Source organism: Kwoniella dejecticola, chromosome 10, assembly GCF_000512565.2.
Source record: "Kwoniella dejecticola CBS 10117 chromosome 10, complete sequence".
Lineage (NCBI taxonomy): Eukaryota > Fungi > Basidiomycota > Tremellomycetes > Tremellales > Cryptococcaceae > Kwoniella > Kwoniella dejecticola.
Window position 1 is genome coordinate 91,197 of NC_089310.1, and position 22,782 is coordinate 113,978.

General features: G+C 48.1%; 9 protein-coding genes across 9 annotated transcripts; 4 read left to right on the forward strand and 5 right to left on the reverse strand.

Annotated features, from left to right (window-relative positions):
* Positions 1–797: 797 nt before the first annotated feature.
* I303_107587 (uncharacterized protein) lies at positions 798–1,754 on the reverse strand (the record flags this gene model as incomplete). The annotated part of the gene is made up of 1 exon (XM_018410861.1): positions 798–1,754. One exon carries the CDS (start codon positions 1,752–1,754, stop codon positions 798–800), a length of 957 nt encoding a protein of 318 aa, XP_018259529.1.
* Positions 1,755–2,220: 466 nt separating this feature from the next.
* Positions 2,221–6,053, reverse strand: I303_107588 (uncharacterized protein; the record flags this gene model as incomplete). The annotated part of the gene is made up of 12 exons (XM_018410862.1): positions 2,221–2,685; positions 2,764–3,333; positions 3,408–3,683; positions 3,749–3,996; positions 4,068–4,473; positions 4,534–4,656; positions 4,723–4,974; positions 5,072–5,275; positions 5,357–5,472; positions 5,591–5,772; positions 5,842–5,959; positions 6,023–6,053. 12 exons carry the CDS (start codon positions 6,051–6,053, stop codon positions 2,221–2,223), a joined length of 2,991 nt encoding a protein of 996 aa, XP_018259530.1.
* A 905-nt stretch (positions 6,054–6,958) lies between these two features.
* I303_107589 (uncharacterized protein) lies at positions 6,959–9,269 on the forward strand (the record flags this gene model as incomplete). Its single annotated transcript, XM_018410863.1, has 13 exons — positions 6,959–7,037; positions 7,116–7,136; positions 7,210–7,318; positions 7,417–7,427; positions 7,556–7,688; positions 7,774–7,910; positions 7,991–8,132; positions 8,192–8,276; positions 8,342–8,379; positions 8,438–8,455; positions 8,515–8,544; positions 8,605–8,920; positions 8,976–9,269. The coding sequence occupies 13 exons, from the start codon at positions 6,959–6,961 to the stop codon at positions 9,267–9,269; spliced, it is 1,413 nt and encodes a 470-aa protein (XP_018259531.1).
* Positions 9,270–10,431: 1,162 nt separating this feature from the next.
* Positions 10,432–13,279, forward strand: I303_107590 (uncharacterized protein; the record flags this gene model as incomplete). Its single annotated transcript, XM_018410864.2, has 8 exons — positions 10,432–10,503; positions 10,829–11,327; positions 11,419–11,472; positions 11,560–11,726; positions 11,839–11,934; positions 12,013–12,219; positions 12,446–13,090; positions 13,193–13,279. The coding sequence occupies 8 exons, from the start codon at positions 10,432–10,434 to the stop codon at positions 13,277–13,279; spliced, it is 1,827 nt and encodes a 608-aa protein (XP_018259532.2).
* Positions 13,280–14,740: 1,461 nt separating this feature from the next.
* Positions 14,741–16,853, forward strand: I303_107591 (uncharacterized protein; the record flags this gene model as incomplete). The annotated part of the gene is made up of 7 exons (XM_018410865.1): positions 14,741–15,185; positions 15,310–15,378; positions 15,575–15,671; positions 15,785–16,040; positions 16,147–16,161; positions 16,261–16,666; positions 16,753–16,853. The coding sequence occupies 7 exons, from the start codon at positions 14,741–14,743 to the stop codon at positions 16,851–16,853; spliced, it is 1,389 nt and encodes a 462-aa protein (XP_018259533.1).
* Positions 16,854–17,181: 328 nt separating this feature from the next.
* On the reverse strand, positions 17,182–18,043 carry I303_107592 (uncharacterized protein; the record flags this gene model as incomplete). Its single annotated transcript, XM_018410866.1, has 3 exons — positions 17,182–17,260; positions 17,468–17,774; positions 17,887–18,043. 3 exons carry the CDS (start codon positions 18,041–18,043, stop codon positions 17,182–17,184), a joined length of 543 nt encoding a protein of 180 aa, XP_018259534.1.
* Positions 18,044–18,861: 818 nt separating this feature from the next.
* I303_107593 (uncharacterized protein) lies at positions 18,862–19,926 on the forward strand (the record flags this gene model as incomplete). The annotated part of the gene is made up of 7 exons (XM_018410867.1): positions 18,862–18,883; positions 18,952–18,983; positions 19,054–19,097; positions 19,167–19,268; positions 19,348–19,438; positions 19,519–19,715; positions 19,809–19,926. 7 exons carry the CDS (start codon positions 18,862–18,864, stop codon positions 19,924–19,926), a joined length of 606 nt encoding a protein of 201 aa, XP_018259535.1.
* A 128-nt stretch (positions 19,927–20,054) lies between these two features.
* I303_107594 (uncharacterized protein) lies at positions 20,055–21,092 on the reverse strand (the record flags this gene model as incomplete). Its single annotated transcript, XM_018410868.1, has 2 exons — positions 20,055–20,581; positions 20,810–21,092. The coding sequence occupies 2 exons, from the start codon at positions 21,090–21,092 to the stop codon at positions 20,055–20,057; spliced, it is 810 nt and encodes a 269-aa protein (XP_018259536.1).
* Positions 21,093–21,662: 570 nt separating this feature from the next.
* On the reverse strand, positions 21,663–22,281 carry I303_107595 (uncharacterized protein; the record flags this gene model as incomplete). Its single annotated transcript, XM_018410869.1, has 2 exons — positions 21,663–22,141; positions 22,230–22,281. 2 exons carry the CDS (start codon positions 22,279–22,281, stop codon positions 21,663–21,665), a joined length of 531 nt encoding a protein of 176 aa, XP_018259537.1.
* Between the last annotated feature and the right edge of the window lie 501 nt (positions 22,282–22,782).

Below are 22,782 nucleotides of genomic sequence, written 5' to 3' on the forward strand. Positions count from 1 at the left end.
TGTGAATACTGATTTTGTCAAGACGCTTTTGGCGTGAGTATAAGTGCGTTATCATGTGAATATGGAAAGAAAGGAGAGAAAAATGATGATTGCGAGAAATGTTGTCGTACCGTACGAGTCGTCAACAGAGCAAAGTGCGATTACACACTACTTGATGATGTACGCATTGTCTCGGATCCATACTTACATCGATACCAGTGATACGACGCTGCATCTGTCAAGAACGCTTGCGACAGTCAAGGCACAATAAAAACAAGGCATTCACTATGAGCGTAATTAGCGAGAATGCAGACGTGTACAGTATAGCGAGTCTAACCGGCATTATAATGAAACTTCTAAGTCACGGCACACGGAGCGATTTATGGACAGACCTTGTCACGATTTACAGCCAATGGTCGATTCGGTCATCCCAAAAGTCGAACGTCTCCTTTCTCACTGTCAATTGTACCAGTTGTGGGTTTGCAGTGATCGCGTCAGCTCGAATCATCAAGGCTGTTCATGATGAGAAGGGCAAATGAAGAAGGGGATTGTTCCGTCTAGAGTCGAGACGATGACTCACTCCTTCGCACATATCATTACATATCCCAGATTCCCCAAATCCTCCTCTACCAGCCTCTTATTGCGCTTCGGCTTACCGTCGCGCAGTACGCTGGCACGCTGAAAGTCGACGAGGGACAGTCGAGATCCATCGTGGCTTCGAACAATGTGATGACTTTCGACCGCCCCATGCGCTACTTTGCCTACTTGATGCAGTTGGTTGTAGAGCGATTTTACGCAGAGCCTAATCCATTTCACCATCAGACCATCAGACCCAAAGTTACCAGTGAGAGCTTCTCCTGTGCATGGGGAACGATGGAGTATCGTATGGCGTATGGCGCACGGTGGATGTGAGACATAGCAATATATACGCACTTGTCCTTCCACTCCCAGGGGTAACCACCTCCTCTCGCTCCTTCAATTTCGTTGCCTACATCCTCGAGTAACATCATGTAGAAGAAGGGTATCTCGTTCTCTCTTTGATCATCATCGCAATACTCGAACAATCCGTAATATCTGGGAACCACCCTGAGTTCTTGTAGGCTGGCATTTGGTTGCAGATATTCCCTATAAATCTTATCTTCATCAAGGGCATTGATGACCGCCGTCTCCTTCGTGTTGTACCCTTCATCCTCCGCCATAGGGTCCTCGGGGTCAGAAGGGAATTCATCCGGAAATTCGCTCGGCCTCATTATCTTGATTATCACTTTATGTTCGATAGCTGAACCGTTATTGAGACCCAAGCCTCCTCTGAAGATATCCCGGGTTCGACCTGTTATTATGAATTCGTCCACCCACACCGCCAATGGCTCAAGATATACAATTTTTGTCGCGGCCGGTACTGGTCGAGCGTTTGTTTTCTGCTGGTCATCTGCTATAGCCGAAGATTCCTGAGTCTGAGTCTGAGAAGTAGTCGATGCCGCCGCCGCATTCTGATCTAAAGTTGGGGTGGAGTCCAAAGTTTGGGAGTCACGTTGATATTCTGGTAAAAGATCATCCGCGTACTTGTCGGGGTATCGAACGTACAGAAATCTCTCTTTCCCTGTCAGGTAGCGAAGACCGGTTCTGCCCGTATAAAGCCCTTTCGGGAAGTGGAGATATAGATAGTCAAAATAGTCGAAATCAGTCTCGACTGGCTCTGGCGAAGGTGAATTGGAAGGTGACGGCGGCGGCGGCGAGTCTGAACACGGATCTGAGTCTGTGTTGATATGGTCCATGATTGCGTTCAGTGAGGACGATGCCTGGAGCACGGCAGACGGCAGACTTGAGTATAGGATAGACGATTTGGACTGAGCTGAGTTCGTGGATTCGAAAAAGTAAAGACGGCGAATGAATTTGAACATGATTCGAAAGGGAAAGGAAATTGACTCACGTCACCTGTGGGTGTGATGTCGTCAATACATGTTGAGTATGTATGGCAAGTTATGTGCTCTTTCTCTTTTCAAGAAGACCACGCGATTATCAAAGATCGATGGCGTGAATTGCAGGGTGGCAGGGAGTTTACCGGAACGTTAAGATTATCTTTCTTTTTGGTATAAAACGAGTATTAACGAACGATGCTCAGGATTCTGCTTCTGCGGCCGCGCACTTGCATCTGTGTTTGTATCTTTTGCATACATATGCTATCTACTTTGCTCTACTGTGTCAGGCGCGGCTCCATCTCAATTCTCAATCCTCTACTTTCTAATCTTCAAACGGATACTCGAATGGCTGAGGCGGCTCAACATCTTCGTCCTCCTCTTGCCCTGCCCCTCCTGCTGAGGACCCTACAGCAGCTTGTTGTTGTTGTTCTGCACCAGCCGCCGCCACCGCCGCTGGCACTTCTTCCTCCTGGTCAGGCCATAGCGATTTATCCAGCTCGATATACTGTCCTTCCACTTCAGGTGTCGTATCTTTGACCAATACCACACTTCCACTAGCGTTCACTCCGTTCGCACCCGCGCCACTGGACTTCTCATACGATGGTCTGATGGGTTGATACCTGCCTTCTGAGGGGAAAGCTATATACTGTAATTGGGCAGGAGTGACTCTGGACATGTTGGGTATGGTGAAGGAAGCTGGTTCCGAGGGTTTCTTCTTTTGCGCTGGTGTCGGGACAGGTGTAGATGGCTTGTCGGCGGCATCAGTGGCGGTTTCGGGTTTCTCATCCTGCATACATAGACAAATGGCTTAGCGGATGATCACAAATCACAAGATGGTACCTGGCAGAAAGGGAGCAAGACTCACGGTATCCATGGCTTCTCCAGCTTCCGCCTTCTTTTGTCTATCCCTTGCTTTTGCTTTAGCAGTTGTCGATAACACAGCAGTCTTAGCTTTATCCTTCTTCTTCTCCTCCACCTTCTTCTCGTTCGATTGGTACGCGAACAAGGATTGTCTGGCATTACAAGTGATGTCGATCTTGGGTAATTTCAACTTCTCATCCACGGCTATCAGAGCAGTAGGCGAGAAGGCAAGACCGAGACCATGAGCAAGAGGGAACCAGTACCAGAATTGAACGAAGAGGGTCAATCCAACAATCGTGTTCATGTTGAGTGTTCCGGCTCGAGTCGACAGGTTCAGTGTACAGTTTCGACCTCCCGCATCGATGATTCCTTGTGCCAGCGAGGCACCGAATCGAGCCATCGGATCTTCGTGTTTGTCCCCGACTACTTTCTGGAACAATTCTCGAATGGAAGCTGATTTGGGAGATGAGGCTTCGGATTGTTGAATGAGGATCATGGCGAGGGAGATGTATGCTCCTTGTCGGACGAAGTCCACTGGATCTTTCGTCATCGGTTCAAGCAATTCGACGGCGGTCTATGGTGTAAGATAGGTTCACATCAGCTCAACCGGATCACCAATTTCTGATAAGATGATGCGTCGTGACTAACCTCCAACCCCGTACCAGCACAAGAGATACCCAAAGCAAGAGTAGCACCGTGTCTCACGTGAGGATTGTAACTCTCAGCAAGTAATTGAACGACCCTGGGCACTTGAGTATGATTTCTGAAGAGGACAAAACCGAGAGCGGTTACTGCAGCGCGTCGAACATCGTCGTTCACATCTGACACAGCGACGTGCAACAATTTCTTGACTGCTCTGTTGTTGCCTGTGCCGGCGTAAGCCAGGGCGATAGTGAACATTCCACCGTATCGAAGGATAGCATCCTTCAACAATCAACCCCCAAATTAGCTTGGCTGAGGAGACACGGCTGTGAGCGGGACAGGCTCACCTTTTCCTCGGTCAAGATACGTATCACACCATCCGCTCTTTCCCTCTGGGCATACATGACGAACGCGACACCCATTGCCAAACTCCTGATGATCTTCTCATGTTGAGTCTCCCTAGCATACGATAACATCTCGTCTAAGGCTTTCTCAGATGCTGTACCGAGCATCACCAGTCCCATAGCATATCCTGCTGCTTCTCCTGCTGTGGCATTGTCGGTAAACAGGACCGTTCGGATCTGGTCGTATATGTCTGCGAGTTGTTCTCGGTGAGCTTCGATCTCAGGCCTGACTGTCTATGCAGAAGAGACGCGCTCTATTCACCTTCATCCGCAGTCGCAATCGCACTGACTCCCAGACCTAAAGCAGCACCATGCTGAATGACGGGATCCATGTTCTCCCCCAGACCTTGCTTCAGCTCGACTTCCGAGAACTCTTTCCGACCATTGTAAATCAGACCAAGCGCAAAGAGGGCACCGCCTTCGCTGTACTTATTGGGCGATCTACCTCCGGGAAGGTACGGCTTGACGACTTTGACTCCATTCACCCATGATCCCTTATGTATCAGACCCAGCGCGGCCGTCGTAGAGAATTTGGCCCAGTTGGAAGCTCTGCCTAACCAGTCCAGGTTCTCCCTGAGGAATTTATCGGAAGTTGTACCGCAATGGGCGAAGGCATTTGTGAATGTGATGGCGGAATGGTAAATGGAGTATCGGTCTTCGAGTGTATCCTGAGGGGCGTTATCCAGATCAGCTGTATTCCCACCTTTGTGATGAAGCAGCTGACACACCTTTGTGACCTTGAGTATAGACATATCCGTCTTGTTGTTCTTGTTCAAGAAGTTAAGAAAGAGTTCGGCGGAGGTGACACCCATGAGTATGTTCTCTAGGATGACCTTTGGATCGCTTTCATCCTGTGCGTGCACAATATTACAGCTCAATCCCCGATCTGATGGGCTAGGGCGTGAGAGCGGACTTACGCGATTCTCTTCTGGCGGAGCCAGACCTTTCTCGGTCAGTTTTGCCCTGACACCATCTATGAAAGCCTGCGAAGCTACCTCGCTGAGATCAAAGGCTATTTGGTAGGCGTCGAGGTGATTCCCTTCGTTGATCAGCTTGACGAGCGCTTCTCCGCATGCGAGGGTGTCGAAGTTTTGGGCCCAGATGGTGGTTATGGAGTTCCAGTCTGGATTGGGATTGAAGTGGAATAATCGGAGAAGGAGGTTGAAAAGCTGTTAGAGCGATGATGATCAGCAAGAGATCAGGTGATGCAACTTACGCGAAGCGACGATACCACTAGTGCAAAGTCGAGGAAAGGGTAACACTCACATTATGTCGGAACTCGCCCGACCAGGACTCGTTACCACTAGCTCCACTGACGACTTCCGACAACACATATCTGAGCAGACTCTCATCGTGGGTGGGTCTGGAAGAGCCTTGAGTTGAGGTGGATGGTTGGGAAGATGCTCTTGATGTCAAGTATATCATCTCTACTAGATCTAATCGTCGAAGAGACAGAGCCAGACCCATTGCCTATGGACGCCGTCAGCAACAACTGCGGTGCACGAGGGAATGGTGCCATGACAAAGTCCTCGGGAAATTCAAATGACTCACCAATTTTCCATTTTCACCCGATGTGCTCCTCAACACGCCATCTACTATATTGCTCAAAGCTGGATCTATCCTCTCATCTCGGGAGGTCTGGTCGATTGCTCGATCGAGGCAGCCGGCTAACATGACGAATTTGGTCAGCTATTGCCTCGTATCAGTTGCGAATACGATGGGACACTTGACTCAAAGTTCGAAGTATCTTCTACGAGAGCTTGTGGAGGTTCGTACCAGACTCACATATGATAGTTTCCCTAAACTCGCCCTCCTTCTCCTTCTCGAAACTCGCTCCAGCCCTCAAAGCAAACTCGACGGCCTCTTCCAGATATCCCATGTAATAGTATATCTTGGATATCAATAGTGCTGCTTGTGGTCGAGATTCTTGTGGTAATTCCTTGGACATTGGATCGGCGAGTAATTCCCTGTTCGTTCGATGAATCCTCGAGTTAGTCAAGCTGAGCTGAATACGTGAAAGGCATAATTACACTTACAGATATGATAGCTTCTCAGACATCTCTGCCCAGAACTGCCCTACGATGGCCAAGAGATGGTTCAATGCGTGCACTCGGATATCTCTATCTTCATCTTCGAGCAGAGTCAATGATCCCACTGTTGTAACACCAATCATGTCAGCTTTTGAGACACAAAGTTGGTTGACTTGAACTACCTCACCTGCACTGGTGGTGACTGAAGCTACAGGCATCTTGGCTATGTTGACTTGGACTTGCACTTGATGTCTGTAGATCGATATGGATGTAGCGTAGTTGAATGCTCATTCGACATGGATTTGAACTTGTCAATCGCGTCTTGGTGTCATCGCTGACGCTTGCGTCCCACTGAAATGATGACCCACGTGGCTGAACAGCGGAATTTGCCTTGTGGCTAAATGGGATGCCGGTCACTCAGGAATCCAGGAACGAAGTCAGGTAACATGAGGTTTATGAGGTATGCTTTCGATCTGTTAATGTCACCTCCACAATCACGTCCACGCTGATCGACGAGACCACCAAAATAGCATCTCATGCCGAATGATGGGAATCCGAGTATGGGATTGTGGGGATAACGGCATACTTGTTACTTTTCTCATACGAGTATGCAAGTATGCATTTCTCGGCTAGCTAGCTGATCGCTTCGTATGCTTGTTGATAGGATGATTTGATTTGATCTCATTTGATTTCATCTAACGATTATCATTATCGGGTTCGGTGATCTTTGCCATTTTGATTGACATTGACATTCGTTTAATATCTCGTACATCAAGGGGGTCCTTTATCTTTTTACCTTCTTCTACTTGTTATCTCAGTTGACTCATCTAGTGTATATATATACACACGCTCATCCCTTGGCATCATCAAATATACACAACATACCCGATCCACGCACAATCCATTCTCTACCCATCCCCGTACACTCACCCATTTGATCCCCTTTCCAGTTGATTCGCTCATCCATCGTCATACCATATCCCATACATGATATAAGATTAATTAACACTCATTAGCTCAATCTCACTTCTTTTCCTTTTCCTGCTCTTTCCATTCGTCTGCTTTCTTCATTTATCCATTTGGTCAGCTATCTTCGACCGCCCTCGATTCAACGACAATCGCCATGGCTGAGGTATCCCCTTTGCCTCCTAACACCTCACGAAGAAAGAGTGGGAAAAGTGATGAAGGGGAGATTTGGTGGAGTGAGTGGCCAAGATACAATCCCAAAGACATGCTGGTTGTAGTACAAAACATCAAGTTGACGAGAGTTGACTTGACAGCAAACGGTATTTTCTTCGTCCGTGAGTACATAATATTGTTCAGGCAACTCAATCAGTAGCGGACAACGGAGCTCAATCTATGTGTTTACTCTAGTCATTCACATATACGCTGTCATTGGAGTATGCTACCTCTCGCCCATCACCTCACTCGATTGGAGAACGGCTATCGTATGCCTAGTCTCATGGCAATTGGCTTCGTTCGGGTGAGTAACGATTCATCATCACATTGGTCTCCTTTACTGCTCTCATCAACTTCATCAGTATCAGTATGACAAGATGAGCTGACGTGATATTTTTACAGGATTACTATAGGTACATTATCATCAACCCTAGCTCATTTTACCATCAAGCGATAGGACCGTTCACTTGATCCCCTGTCTGATCGAATTACTGGCCAGATCTAATGACCGACGAGCTGACCCAAACTTGTATCATACTAGGCTATCACCGACTCTGGTCTCATCGCGCTTTCACAGCTACCACGCCGCTCAGAATCATCTTAGCATGTATGGGATCGATGGGATTCCAGGGCAGTATCCAGTGGTGGGTGCTTCGACACAGGTTACACCATAGGTGAGCTTGTCATTACTCTCAGCCTTGGTCATCCCTTCATCTTCGGAGCAGGACAAGGCTGACTGTTTCTGGATGATGTCCACAGATTCACCGATTCAGATGCGCACGATCCATATTCCGCTTCGAAAGGGTTATGGTTCTCTCACTGCGGATGGATCTTCCGTAAACGAAATTACTCAAGGATGAGTCTCATCGAACGAAGCGATCTCTTGGAGGATCCCGGTGAGTCATTGTCATTCCACTACCGTACTCGATTCTGGTATAGTGTGTCACTGGCTGACCTGGTTCTGCCTTACTCGCAGTGGTTCAATTCCAACACAAAAACTTCGTGCCTATGGCTTTCTTCCTAGGATGGGTCGTACCGACGATGATCGCGGGTTTCGGATGGAATGATTGGATTGGAGGCTTAGTCTGGGGAGGAACAATCGCTAGACTGTTGATCTGGTGAGTATCCTTTGAGCTGCTCGAAGTAATGGGTCAAGGCCAGCTGATAGTATCCTTAGGCACACAACCTTCTGCATCAATTCCTTAGCTCACTGGACTGGTCTTCAGCCTTACACTGAGGAAGTCACGGCTAGAGGAAACTACGTGAGCCATGTGACGATAAATCCCGCTTTTGCTGTGACATGACTAAATTCGCAACACTCAATTAGATACTTGCCTTACTCACATCTGGAGAAGGAAATCACAAGTGAGTCGAGCGTACTGACTACTCCATCACCGCAAACTCGCGCTGATTTGATTCATAGCTTCCATCACGCCTTCCCGTAAGTAGTCGAGTAATCGATTAAGCTTTCAACGAGCTAAAGCCATCGCGATGAAACAGCAAAGACTTCCGTAACGGACCTCACGCAGCGTGAGTCAGCTATCAAAGGTTTGGTGATTAGAGATAGCTAAAGAATCCTGCGTATGGTAGTGATTGGGATCCCACCAAATGGATCATCTGGATGTTACACAAATACACCTCGCTCGTCCCTTCCATTGCGCAGACACCGGACTCTGCCATTCGAAAAGCTCGAGCGAGAGTATACATGGCTCAAGCCACTCGGATCACCGATGCCTTGCCTCCTCACGAAGTTGTCAAGCCGAAAGAGGAATTACCAGTATGGTCGCGAGCCGAGGTGCGAAAGCGACATGGTGAGTATGTCAAGGAGGATCACATCATCAGAAGAAGGGTTTTGGTATTGCTCGAGGGGTGTGTGGTGGATGTTGGAGGATACCTCGAGGATCATGTAAGTTCTAGCTAAGCCACATTTCATGAGATGACCAGCTGATGCAATGGTACAGCCCGGTGGACAAGATCTACTCTTGTCTCATTGTGTACTTCCTCTCTCTCGTGAAACCGACGACACAGTCTCGCCTCAAGACATCGATTCAGGATACGCATCTTCCGAGCTGTCATCACCTCAATCGAAATCCTCGGCCAATCTGCCCGATATCCACATCACTCCCTTGGCCGAAGAAGATGACACGATCATGCTCAAGGATGCGACTCGAGCCTTCTTTGGTGGCATGAACAACCACAGTATCGCCGCGAAGGAATGGATGAGATGCCTCAGAGTGGCTAGATTGGAGAAGTGATCGTTATTTTGATCACTTTTCATCTTGGGACTTCTAGAAGACAATTTTGATAATGTAATATAGATAGACGACACAAAGTCGAAATCACCGAGTACAAGTAGATTGCTCGTCATCATCGTTCAAGTCTCATGCATAAAACCAAAAATCATGTCATGTATATAATGGAAAATTGCGAGGCGCAGATGACAGAAGCTTAAGAGATGATGGAGAAGGGCAGAATCAGAATCAAAGAAGAAGAAGCAGAAGCGGGCAGGAGATAGTTCGGGTAGATTCAAGTCGGATTTCGGATATCCGAAGCGAAGGGAGACAGAAGGAAAGGTACATGAAGCTTCTTTGGGACTTGCTCCTCTAGATGCTTCTTCTTCACTGTTGCACTTTCGGACATTCATTCGTCGGATAAGAGAGAATGAAGAACGTTTGAGTCATAGTTGTTCGGATATGAGCTCTGCAAGGTGCTTTGACCATGATGATGAAACGCGTCAAGGTGCGATTCAACATGATGCACGTGCATTTTAGTTTGAGTTACGGTGGCAAATACACAGGGTCTGTCGGGTATGTGCGATGCGACTGGTCCGGCATCAAGTCAGGTGAGATAAGGCATCGCAGCATCTTGGTGATTGTCATTCAGTAGATGATGGTCGATGGGACGCATTCATCCAATCTCACCTTGTATTTGTGAACATAGCAGATCTTAATAAGAGACCCTCGGTGATCAGTCGTATCAAGCTGCATATATATCAGTGAACCACTTAGCTCACCTCGATCCGTGATAACAAATTCATCGTACTCGAGTATCCCGCTCTTATCGGACTAACCGCAAAATCCAAACGCATCATCCCGAATAGACCCCCGTCTCCTTGAAATCAAACACAGACAGATCTCCTAATTGCCAACGAGGAAAGGAAAGGAAAGATAGTCTTGGGGAGTCGACAAGTTCACAAGCCTCGCTCGGACCTCGCCTTCTCTTCTCGTTTGATCCCCATCGAGTCGAGTCGGGGTCGAACGAACCTGAGGCATCAAGGTTTATACATATATACATAGTGACCACCTTCTACGTCTTCGTCTTGTTCACTGAACTTATCAATTCAGTATACATTATTCATTCCTCATTCTCCCATCACTTCGATTGAACATTTATCCGATACATCACACACCATACACCATGGCAGAGCTTCAACAAGTCTTGGAACTGCTCAAGAAATTAGATGCGAGGCAGGAAGAGCTTGCTGCGCAGGTGAGTGCGCATTTCATTTCATGGTTTCGACTCTGTCGAGTAGATGTATGCCATGTGGTATCCCCAAAGCACTTGAGATATCTACCCAAAAGATCTCGTCTTGTGTTCCCATCACAAATACGCGCATCTATCTGCTGTGTTGCCATCATCCCAATTCCCGATCACTTCGGCAAAACACCTTGATTGTCCTCTATCCATCTTTTATCCCGTACGATCACACGCAGAACCCATCAGACCACTTTAATTCTGTTGTTTCTGATGTCTTTCATCGCACTACATGGTAGCCGATAGAATTGATTGTGCTAAATAATACTTGCCATGTTAGATCGAAACTATCAAGCAGAACCAGCTCACCTCCTCTTCCTCTTCCCACCCCGGACCCAACCCCTCAACATACCCCGTAATAGGTTCCACACCTTCCACACCAACTACTCCAGCCCATGTCCCAGGCACAGAATCCATCCCATGCTCTTCGATTCCTTCGTCACCACGAACCACCTCTGGGGGTGTCGAACAACTTCGATTGACTAGAGGATCTTTTTCGTCGCTCTTACCTTCTTCCCTCCTCTCACTTAGCTCCAGCCCACCAAACGGTTCTGCCACTGCTACAGCCACTGGAACCGGGGTCGGGAACGCAAATGCGGATGCGAATGGGACTAATACGCCATACGGTAATTTGAGCTTGGAAGCTGCCTCTCATGGAGCAGGGGCGCCGGGTAGATTGTCCCCGCCTAATGCGTCAAACCACGATGGAGCTGATGGGAAAGACAAAGATAAGGATGGGAAGAAGAAAGGTGGATACCCCAGTAGAGTGGTCTTGACTAGTACGTTCATTTCTGATGCGAATCGAGCAAGTGATGAATCAAACTCGCTACTAATGAAGATGATGCTGATAAGCCATTCTGTGGTTCGTAGCTTACCCCTCTCAAGCTGGGATTAATCCGATCCCGATCAATTGGGGAGCAGGACGTGAGTGTATTCCCAATACATACTTCCACGAGGTCAAGGCCAGCGATATTAGCAGACGACTTAGGCATATTCCTTTTCGCTTGATAGCCACCGCCAGAGAAAGAGGTCCGGTCGTTTGTTCTCGAATCAAGTCCAACTTGCTCATTCGGAACTCTATCGGCGCACATTCCGGATCATACAGTATATACAGGGCATTGAGTATTGCTATGGGTCAGCTGAGGACTGATTGGAGACCCGATTTAACCAATACGCATGTGAGTTGGTTGTCAATGTTTGTTCCCGATACGACTGGTCGTCGCGCTATCCATCCCCCTGGACATTCGCCGTAGAAAAGCTGAGCTATAAGATGTTTGGTATATACTCTAGCCACCCTTCGTTCTTCCCCCTACTGAAGGTTGGTTTGGAGATAAGATCGTCTCATTTGACCCGTGGGGAGCGATGTCTCAGGAGATCTGGGCAAAGGTATGTTCAGTCTTATTGTATATTCAGTGTAATTTACACATTATATACAAGTCCATTAACCTGTTGGGTCCGCTGTAGGAATACGCCGAAGGTCTGGATGTCCGACCTACCATCTCGCAAACCAAAGCGCATATCAAGATTGAAGAACTCGACGTATTAGCCAGAAAGGGAGAGTTCCCCATCGACGGAGATATAGTCATCAAGTCGCCCGAGTTGGCTGCTTTCCCGGGTGTAGATCAGGGTGTGGAGGTGAATACGTACAAAGCTGCTGTGGATCCTGTCTGGGTGAGTGGCCTTTATACTCGTATGCACGGGTCATTCGGACGCCCCACTACGGGCGATTAGGAAAACCGTAATCATCTCGGCGAGTTCCGCTAATAAGCGGAATCAAAAGCGGTTCTCATTACAAAGTTTTCTATTGTCGTCCGGGTGGGCGAGGCGTCCGAATTAACCGTGCATACGGGTATCGAGAAATCTCTTTCAATGCTGATAATGTTGTTTTGCTGGGCAGTACCTTCCCGGTGTTGCAGCAAGACTAGGCATCGACGAGTCCATCCTCCGTCGAGCGCTGTTCGAAGATACAGGAGGAATGTACCCCGAACTACTCACTCGACCAGACATAAAGATCTTCCTCCCGCCCATCGGGGGAATGACCATCTACATCATCGGAGATCCGGCGAAACTCCAAGACCCCTCGACGGAAGTAACCTGTCGACCGCACGATTCATGTTCTGGCTCCGACGTCTTTGGCTCGGATATCTGTACTTGTCGACCTTATCTGATCTTCGGTATCTCCGAGGCTATCAAGTGCGCCCAGCGAGGCGGAGTGGGAGTGATCGTTTACCTACAACGGGAAGGCAGGAGCTTAGGCGAAGTCATAAAGTACATGGTGTACAATCGACGAAAGAGAGGAGGAGACTCGGCAGCGGAGTACTTTGATAACACGGAAAGAGTGGCGGGAGTGAAAGACGCGAGACACCAGGTATTGATGCCTGATGTGCTGCATTTCCTGGGGATCAAGAGGATAGATAACTTGATCAGCATGAGTAATATGAAGTACGATGCGATTGTGGGGAGTGGGATAGAGGTGGTCAATAGGTATGAGATCCCGGATGAACTCATACCGGCGGATGGAAGGGTGGAGATTGATGCGAAGGTGAGTGGCGGAACAGGGCGAAGGAGGGCGGGGATCGCCGCCGCCGCGCTGCAGAATCTCTTTGGCCACGCGCTGACTCCTTCGCTTGATTCCGTGGCATAGATCCAGTCTGGTTATTTCTCGAAGAAACAGGTCACGGATGAGATTGTCAGGGCTACCAAGGGGAGGGACTGGGGTGAGTCGAGTTGAATCATATCGAATTGCGATGGATTTCGGTCATTGTCATTGGGATAAGTGGATGAGTAGCTGACTAAGCTGGGCAATTTGATAGACGATATCGTTCATTAAGCCTGTCAGAAGTCGTAACACGGCGGGTTGATTTTTTCTCTCGTTCTGAGGCAAAGGAGAGGCCACGAAATGTCAGGTTGTAGATACGACTCGTCTTCGTAAGCATATTGTAAATAGACTATACAGTCACATACGTCAGTTAATTAGCATGAGATTGGAAATTCCCATATATGTATATCGACCGTGTTCATGAATTTTCTTGATCTCGCTGACAGATTATTGTATTTCAGCATATGCCTACTGTATGTCGCTTCTGCGAGGGTGAGTGGTGCGCTTGACAGTCGGCCTTGAGCATAGTCAAGTCACTATAAAAGTGAGCCGGAACCTGAAACCTTTCTGTACTTTCCAACAAAGTCGGAAGAAATTAATAATGAATCATATAATCAGTCGACGTCTCTGTCCCCTCAAAGTCCTTTGTCTAGAGTACACGAACACTACCGGACATATTTCAGAAGCACATACTCTGTCTTCCAGTATAATGTAGCAAGTCCAAAAGGAGACGAGTGCATGTGTGGCGATGCTCTTGAACAGGCCACAAATTTCCTGTGGTATTGCAACGGGACATGGGACACCACCTTGATCATGATATCCTTCCCCAGATGTACGGCTCCTTCCGCCTGTTTCCATTCTGTGCTTCTCACTTCCTTCTCTCTCACTCTCACTTCTCTTCCTTCTGCGTTTGTTCGTTTCACCTCTCTCCCTTCTGCGTTTCTCCCTCTCACCTCTCTCCCCTCCACCCCTCTCCGTCTCCCCTCTCTCTCCCACCTCTGTGCCTCCCACCTCTGTCCTCTTCGCCCGTCATCCTCACTATGTAGCGTCAGCCTGATGTCATGGCTTCTGAGATACCCCCCGAGACCATCGAAACGATGCTACGCTGTCATTAAAGCCCCCACGTGCGGCCCAGAGCTGCAGGCAATGTTCCGTCCATTTGGGTGTACATTCAAGACGTCATAAAGCACGTTACGCACCTCTGATTTCCAGCGATAAAGGAAGGAAGAAATGCAGTAAATGGAAGCGAACAGTCTTCTGTGCTTTCCTTTTGACAAAGCGTACGATATCGTCATTCCAGCTGGAGCAGGAAAGCTGGATACCTCGGTGAGACTCGACTCGATCGTGTTTATCGAGTCTTGCTGTATGACTTATCTCCTGATTACAAGTACTTCCTTTTCGAGTGCATTAGATACTGTACTTGATTGTCTTACAGTTTTCAGTCGATCGACCTTAAGACATTTTACATCTCATATACTAGACTTCAAAGGGAATACGAGGATACTGTACAGTACTGTACGAGACTCGATCAGATACAGTACACTTGAATACACGAAATACTAACCTACGACTGGAAACTGTCCACACATATACATGCCGAGGTACTTCTCCACCCTCCCGACTGTTCCTATCCCTAAAACCCTACTCATTGTCCTGGCATTCAGTGCGGTAGTATTGATGAAGATGAGCTTGATCTCGCCTACGCCTTCGCTTAATGGGTTGATCCTCAAGAATGTAGATGGAAATGGACAAGGACAAGCTGCTCTGTCGAGTTATGACGTTGACGGGAAGCATGATCATGATCATAAGATCGATGCCAATCTCAATATGAAAGACAATGGTGACAATGATAGTGTTACTCATACCGAAAATGAAGGAGAAGAAGATCTTGGGGAAGGATTATTCGATCCAATCCGAATGGGCGATATACACCTCAAACATCGGATTGTGATGTGCCCTCTGACGAGACATCGAGCGGATGAACGGGGTGTACATCGCAAGGGTCTGGGAGAGGTTTATTATGAGCAAAGAGCTTCGGGTGGGTCTCGTACATCCATCTTAGTCCCTTGCCTTGCTGTGGTCAATAGGTGGAATCGTGTTAATGGAGATGCTGATGGCATATGATTACATGACGTCGGCATCGTATGTGGGTGATGTTACAGATGGAGGTCTGATCATCACGGAAGGAACGGTTGTGGCGCATGAAGCGGGAGGAGAGGCGAATGTACCTGGTGAGCACTCTTCTGTATCGACCGACTCGATTGTGTTTGATTTCAAAGGATTGAGTGGTGCGTCACTTGGAATTGGAGCTGTCGATTGGGGGCAGGAATTCTTTTCTTGTCTTGATTTTATTTGGCACTCCTCTGGATTGTGATGATTTGACTCAGTCTGATTCAACTTGATTCGGCTCGACTTCGACTTTGATAGGTATATACTCGGCTGAGCAAGTCGATGGTTGGAAGAGCATGACCGATAAAGTACATGCGAAGGGAGGGAAGATAGTCTGTCAATTATGGGCATTGGGGTGAGTACTGTATCACACGGTGACCTCGGCATCGACTACATCTTACAAGGTATGATCTTGCTGGATGAGTTGATGTCGACTGACACATTACTTGTACCCGGCCCAACGTGCAGGAGAGTGGCCGACCCGTCATTGGTCGATATCGTATATGCCCCTTCGAAGATCCCGTTAATCCCTCCTTCTCCTGATAATCCCAGTTCTGCGCCTGATTCCGAGTCTGGAAAATTTGAGAAAAGCAAAGCTGAATCGAAACTGAAAGAAATGACTCAAAAAGATATCGATCGATTCGTAGCTCATTTCAAGCAAGCAGCGAGGAATGCTGTGAAAGCGGGTTTTGATGGGATTGAGGTTCATGCTGCGAATGGATATGTGAGTTCGTCTGGTTTGATCTGGTCTGGCCTGGACTGTGAGAGGTGTTTATGGCTTGGAGTCAAGGCTGATCGTAATGTTTGTGTGATCGGTTCTGTTTCGACAGTTGATTGATCAGTTTGTGAGTATTGTATGTCCTTGATTATGATGAATCCTTCTCTTGTGAGATCTTGATTTCTGACTTTGCGAATCACAATTCGTTAATCTGGTGTGTTTCCAGATCCAGACCAACTCCAATAATCGGACCGACGCGTACGGCGGCCCCTCGCCCCTCCACCGAATCCAATTCCTCCTCGATATCCTCGAATCGGTGTCAGCCGTTATTCCCATATCGAGAGTCGGCCTGCGCATTTCGCCTTATTCAGACTTTCAGGGAATGCGCATGGTCCGCCCATTGGATACATTCGTGCCGCTCTTAGAAGAGGTGTTGACGCGATACCCGGATCTGGCTTATGTGCATATCATAAAAGGTGGAGAAGGGGATGATATTCAGCCTTTAAGAAACGTCGTGAGTGATCTAGGACGGGGAACGGGTGTTATAGTTGCGGGGGAATATACGCCCGATAAGGCGAGAAGGGTGGTCAGGGAGAAAGGAGGAGCAGTGGGATTTGGAAGGTATTTCATATGTGAGTGTATACCATCCCGCCTGGACCTACCATTGAAAGGAGTCGTTGAGATGTCCACTTGATACTGATCGTCCAGCCGCAAATAGCAAATCCGGATTTACCGTTTAGGATTGCGAATAACCTGCCGTTGAATGAGTGGGATGAGGATACGTTCTATACGACCGAAGCGGAAGGGTATACCGAGTGAGTCGGGTTGCTTTCTTTGTTGTTGCATTTGGCTGAATTGTTTGTCTGCGCCCGTGTTAGCTATCCCGCGTGGGAAGAGGAATCCAAAGCGACAGGAGATGATCAGTTTTGACATCATGTCAGAAGGTAGAGATAATCATCTGCTTAACCATGCACGGTCGCGGTCAGAGATGGACTGATCAGTCTCCCCATATCAATCGAGAATGAGTATGCATGTGATGTTCGCATAATTTAGTGTTTTCTCCCGCGATACTGCTCTTGTGGCGAGCAGAATGTAGACTCCCGTCCCAAGTGTCTAGTTGTTTCTACATTGAGATGTATCTGGCAGATCAGAGTTGCACTTTGAGATCCGACAAGTCTGTTTGGGATCCGACGGCGATGTTGTGTGGTGAAGCTTGTTCGAAGGCGCTGCGAATCGAGATAAGGCATGAGTCAGCTGATACTACCAAGCATACGCAGTCATTTCACTCCTGGCAGGCGAAACGAAATAGTGTTGAGATTGATGCCACTATGGCATCTTCCATGGTTCTGTCTTTTACTCGGCTGGACTTGACTCCACTTCCCATGTTGACAGTCACAATGGTACAAGGTGGATGTCGGAACCCTTGAACTCACCTGGGATACCTCATTCTCAAGACTTTAGGCCTCTCAGCCTCCTGGAATAACAACTTGGTCTCTGCAGCCTCCTTACTCAATTCTAAGTGCTTGTCATTTCGTTGAGTCCACACTTCGGCTTTGGGCGTGATGGAAGCTAGTAATCGGGTGACGGCGGGTAACGAGCTGTCTTTGGTGGATTTTGAGAATGTCTCAGGGTCAAGAGAGGGGGAGGTGGTGTTGGTAGATGTTGAGGGTAAGTAAGGGTACACTAGGACGGAGATTGTGGTTAAGATCAAGGTGTTTCGCCAGAATGGATTGAAGAAGGCTATGTTGCGTCCGAATAATTAGCATGCCATGCGTTTTGAGTGGAGAGTTGAATGTCTAGGTTCACAAGGGATTGAGGACATTGTACCGGGGTGGAGGGACAGTCTACTTACATTCAGTGGTGTATGCATCCTCAGCACCTTCCCCGTGTCCGTGGTGCGAGTCATCGTGACTTGCTCGTTTGGGGGAAGAGGTCGATATGCCCCTAATGGCGAGATTGGTCCTTGTTAACGAAGAAGCCGGTCTGAGCATGCTTGAGCGTATCGACATTGTGGGAATGGCCTTTGAGTATCGACTTGGACGAGGTGGTAATGGTCAAGATGATTATTCCAATATGCTTTGACGCTATGTATAACGTCGTTGTCGTTGATGATGTATAACCCTCCGACTGATAGGATGAATCCAAGAGCTCGAGCGTAGGGTGAACGGGATTAATCGGTCTTAGAGGAGTGTGGCATATCTGATTCCGTCAACACTCGTTGCTCACCCCAGGAACGGATTGTCTGTGCGCAGAAGTAATGTATGTATTTCTCTCGTAGCCTTCTTATCTCGCGGGCTGAAAGGACGCTCGTGCTGTTGCAGAGACAATGGATATGCTGGCTTGTGAGGACAATGCGATGAGGTGCTTCCGAAGCATTTAGAGCACCTCGAGTCAACTGCTGTGGGGTAACAGATGCATGTGCTGCACTGCCAGTGTTGAGTGGGGAGTGGCGTTTTTTGATGGTGCCTCGGTGAATTATCGTTGGTGGGTACCTTATTGTCGTAATTAACATTTCCTTCAGTTCCCAAGACGCGTCGGATTGGAACAACATTATTACATTCACTATTGATCACCCCCATCGACAAGTCAAGTCGATCTCTCAACATTAGTCTTGACAGCTTGATCACCAGTGACTTGATTGAGCTTCTCAGTCATTGACAGACTCACAATTGCATACACTGCGTCTTGCAAAACGCACAGGGACACCGGAGCAGCCCTCGTTTTAGACGAACCGAATAGTCGCGCAGCCTAGTTTATGTGACCCGATCATCGCCAAGCTCACAAGAATAGAACGGAAGACGAGCATTCGGGTCGAATAACAAACGAGATGAACATGCAAAGTATAAAATGTATGTACATCCTGCGACCATCAGAGTTATTCGCCCTACGATGCCCGAATGCTGATATACTGCTGCAGGCGTGGTGGTCGGTGATGGTGCTGTTGGAAAGGTTCGTTGAGTGTCCCTACCTAGGTGTCACGATGTCGGCGTTGTGCTGATGGATCAGACCTGACGGACAGACTTGCTTGTTGATATCGTATACAACGAATGCCTTTCCCGGAGAGTGAGTGCCTATCCCCTGATTATTAAGGTCCTCGCTCCAATGAATGCTAATTACGCCCTGTATCTGCAGATACGTCCCGACGGTGTTCGATAATTACTCTGCATCAGTTTTGGTGGATGGTCGGCCGGTGTCGTTGGGATTGTGGGATACAGCGGGACAAGAGGACTACGAGTGAGTGCTCTATCATCGTTCCGTACTAGCATACCAGATTTTTCGAACGGCGCTGACTGCCTGTACCTCGATCCCACAGCCGCCTGCGTCCGCTATCGTACCCTCAAACCGATGTCTTCCTGGTTTGCTTCTCAGTAGTATCACCACCCTCATTCGAAAATATCCGCACCGTAAGTAGAGCTCAGACATATATATCCGAAAGCAACCGGAAATGAACGGTAAAGATGCTAAAACCCCTTAAATGACGCAGAAATGGATACCTGAAATAGCACATCATGCACCGGGCGTACCGATAATCCTAGTAGGCACGAAACTTGATCTGCGAGAAGACCCAGTGACCCTACAACGGCTGAAGGAACGGAGGTTTTCGCCGATAACGTATCAGATGGGTGCTCAGTGTGCGCGGGATGTAGGCGCGGTCAGGTATCTGGAAGCTAGTAGTAAGACGTGAGTTGACCACTCATTATAATGGCAGGCTGTGGCAGGTGAACGTGTATCCATACTGATACCTGCATCATCTGTATCCGTGACCGTGAACAGGCAAAAAGGACTGAAGAACGTGTTTGACGAAGCTATACGAGCGGTCTTACAGCCTTCAATAGGTAAATCGGGGCCTGGAGCAAGTAAGAAGAAGAAGAAACAGTGCGTCATCTTATAGAGTTGATGATATCTTTGGTGATATCAGGAGTACTGTAGTGTAGTGAGATGCCACGGACTATGCCTATATCATGAGACTAGACTGGAAGCTGGCGCGAACTACTAGGAAAGTTGAGTATGACGGATTCACTATTGTTTCACGTTACCTAACCACGTTTCCACAGCCCGATGAGGGTCTGGTCTCTGTAGGGGGGCGAGAGTAGAAGAAGAGGGCTGCGGAACAGAACTGGAATGTCGAAAGAGACTCCAAGCGAGATCGAGAATCGGTTCTTCGGTTTCCATGATGGTTTCTTTTGTTAACCCCAGCCAAGTAAGCACATCCGCATTACCTTCCACTTCCACTTCCACGTCCATATTTGTGTTAGAGACCCCTTCTTGACACACATACGTATGGCGGGCGGAACTTTCTTTCCATTCGCTCTTCATGGCTTCGGGCCATCGCTCCATGTACTCGGTATTCACACCGAATTCGATTCGTGCGTGAGATGGACTCGTTCTGGAACAAGCCAAAGCCAAGCTCATCCGAAACCGTATTTCACGATTCGATGTGAATTTGAAATACCCTATTGAGGTGCCATCGTTAGATAGGATGTGGCCGTACTCTGGATAATTGAGCGATTGGCCGTCCCATGTTCGACTAGCCGGAATCAGACTGACTGTGCGTGTGAGATGAGGAGGCGATACAGTACAATTGGTCAGCGGAGAGGAAATCATTATTGAGTATAGATGTCGAACCCAAGGTAGGAATTTAGGAAATTCCGAGTCTGAGAGTTTCAGATGCGAGAGCACAATACCATGATTGGCTCGGGACGTTTTCGGACGCGTGGACCTGGAGCAAGTCTTGATTGAATAGATTCGAAGGAGGTAGCCCCAGACTGACTCACCTGAGTGGTTTGGATGATGATACGAACAGGTCCCTAGAGTGTTGATGAAATATATCCCGCCAACCCGAAAGGGTGGAACTTCGAGTTTGCCATTTATATTCTGGAGAACCGAACCAGGCTGTAACATCGACAAATCCAACGAGCGGGCGGCATATTGCGTGGGATTGGTCATCGAAGTGTCATCGATCGCACTTGCTTCTTGGTTAGTATCAATTTGAGCCCAGTCTTGGTGATCTTCAGTAGTGGCAACATCCACAAGCTCGAAATCGCTTGTCACGTCCATGCTGCCAGGAAGATCCATATTCGCTGATTGAGCTAGTCTCTAAAGGCTGTTCTGATTAGCTAATATAGTCATCGAAGCGATATACCGGTGAAAGTGGTGTTGGGCGAGCTGAGAGGTGATGTGACAGCCCTAAAGCCGTGTTGTGATTGTCTCGCTGAATGCTAATCAAGACAATGTCTTATGCGGACTTGGTTTGGTCGAGGATGTCTTCTTCCCTCCATTGTGCCATGGCGCTTGCCTCGCATGGACAACAGAACGAAGAAGCCCAGATCATAAGTCCGACAACAGCAGTTTTGTGATGGAATGATATGCACTATACAGTAAAGATCGTGCGACTTTGTCCTCGATCTGCTAATTGCACTTTCGAGACTAGCCCTTATGGAGTATGTACATCTCTGTCGCCGATCTGCCAGTGCGCGTTCATATCGGAGCTTGTCACATGCATGTATTCATGTCTCGGTCGAAGTGATATGATAATGTAAATTGAAGGTCAGAGTCTCACAGCTGAGCAAAACCAGGGTCACGGGAGGATGTGGCAAAAGATGCGGAAGATACTGTACCTCAGACGGATCAATTTCCGTCCTTTTCAGACTTCAAAGCAAACTCCCAGACCAGGCCGAGCTGCTTGTCAAGCCGCTTCTCGACGTGAGACTGAACCTTGGTGTCTGTCCTTAAATGAGGCAATTTGGACATGGCCTGAGACATTAGGGAGGTATTGCTTTGCACCAAAGGTGCTTGATCAATGCTCCCTTTGCTCTTCACGGAATCAACAAAAGAGGCTCGATCCCCATAATACTCCCTCCTAGCATTGCACTTGGCGAAGATCGTGGCTGACTCCACTGATAAGTCGGCATACTGCGCTGAAATAGGCAAGGCCATCCGAATAGTGTCTTTAGAGTCTTCGGAGCTTTTGGTCAAGTACAGCTCGTCGTATCGCTCGGGAAGACAATGGACAACCGAGAGTACCGGGGCGGGGATGTCGCTGTCGTCCGATCTGAGAGGTCTCGAGAAAGGGAGATAGGTTTCTTCTTGGTACACTTTGTATCTGGCTACAGGATTGTGGTGTTAGCAAAGACGCAAGACGGATCCAGTCTGTGCGAGATGAAGAAGGTGTTGCTGTTAAATTCGCTGACTTACGCGTATGAACGGTTGCTCTAGCCGATTCTGTGGTCGCGGCTGTCTCAGCCATTATGTATGTGCGAGATCAGATTGAATTCAACCTGCGATGGTTCTGTAGGTTGGTTATCAGACTGATCGGATATATGGGGGATTTGCCGCCATCCATTCGACCCAAGTCCTTGATTCGCAGTCCTTATAATCCATCGCGAGTTTGACAAGAAGGCGGATCCGATGTGATCGGATGAGCGAATGGGATGATCCGCTATGTCTTTTGTACCCCGATCTCCAGTTATGATGCAAGCATTCTGCACATCGCTTCAAGCGAAGATGACCAGTCAAGCACGTCATGGTGTGACGATGGAGCAGACTTGATTTCTACTCTTCAACGTTGACAATACTTCAACTTACATCATCCCCTGAATCGTCCTCCTTTGATCACGCGAAGCCTCCCTACTATGTTGAGTCTGGAAATTGTATTCATGCGCTCAAGGTGTTGAGCATGTAAGGCGAGACCGTACATATTTGATCAGACTTGCCACTTTCCATCTTGACTTCGTTCATCTTCTTCAAT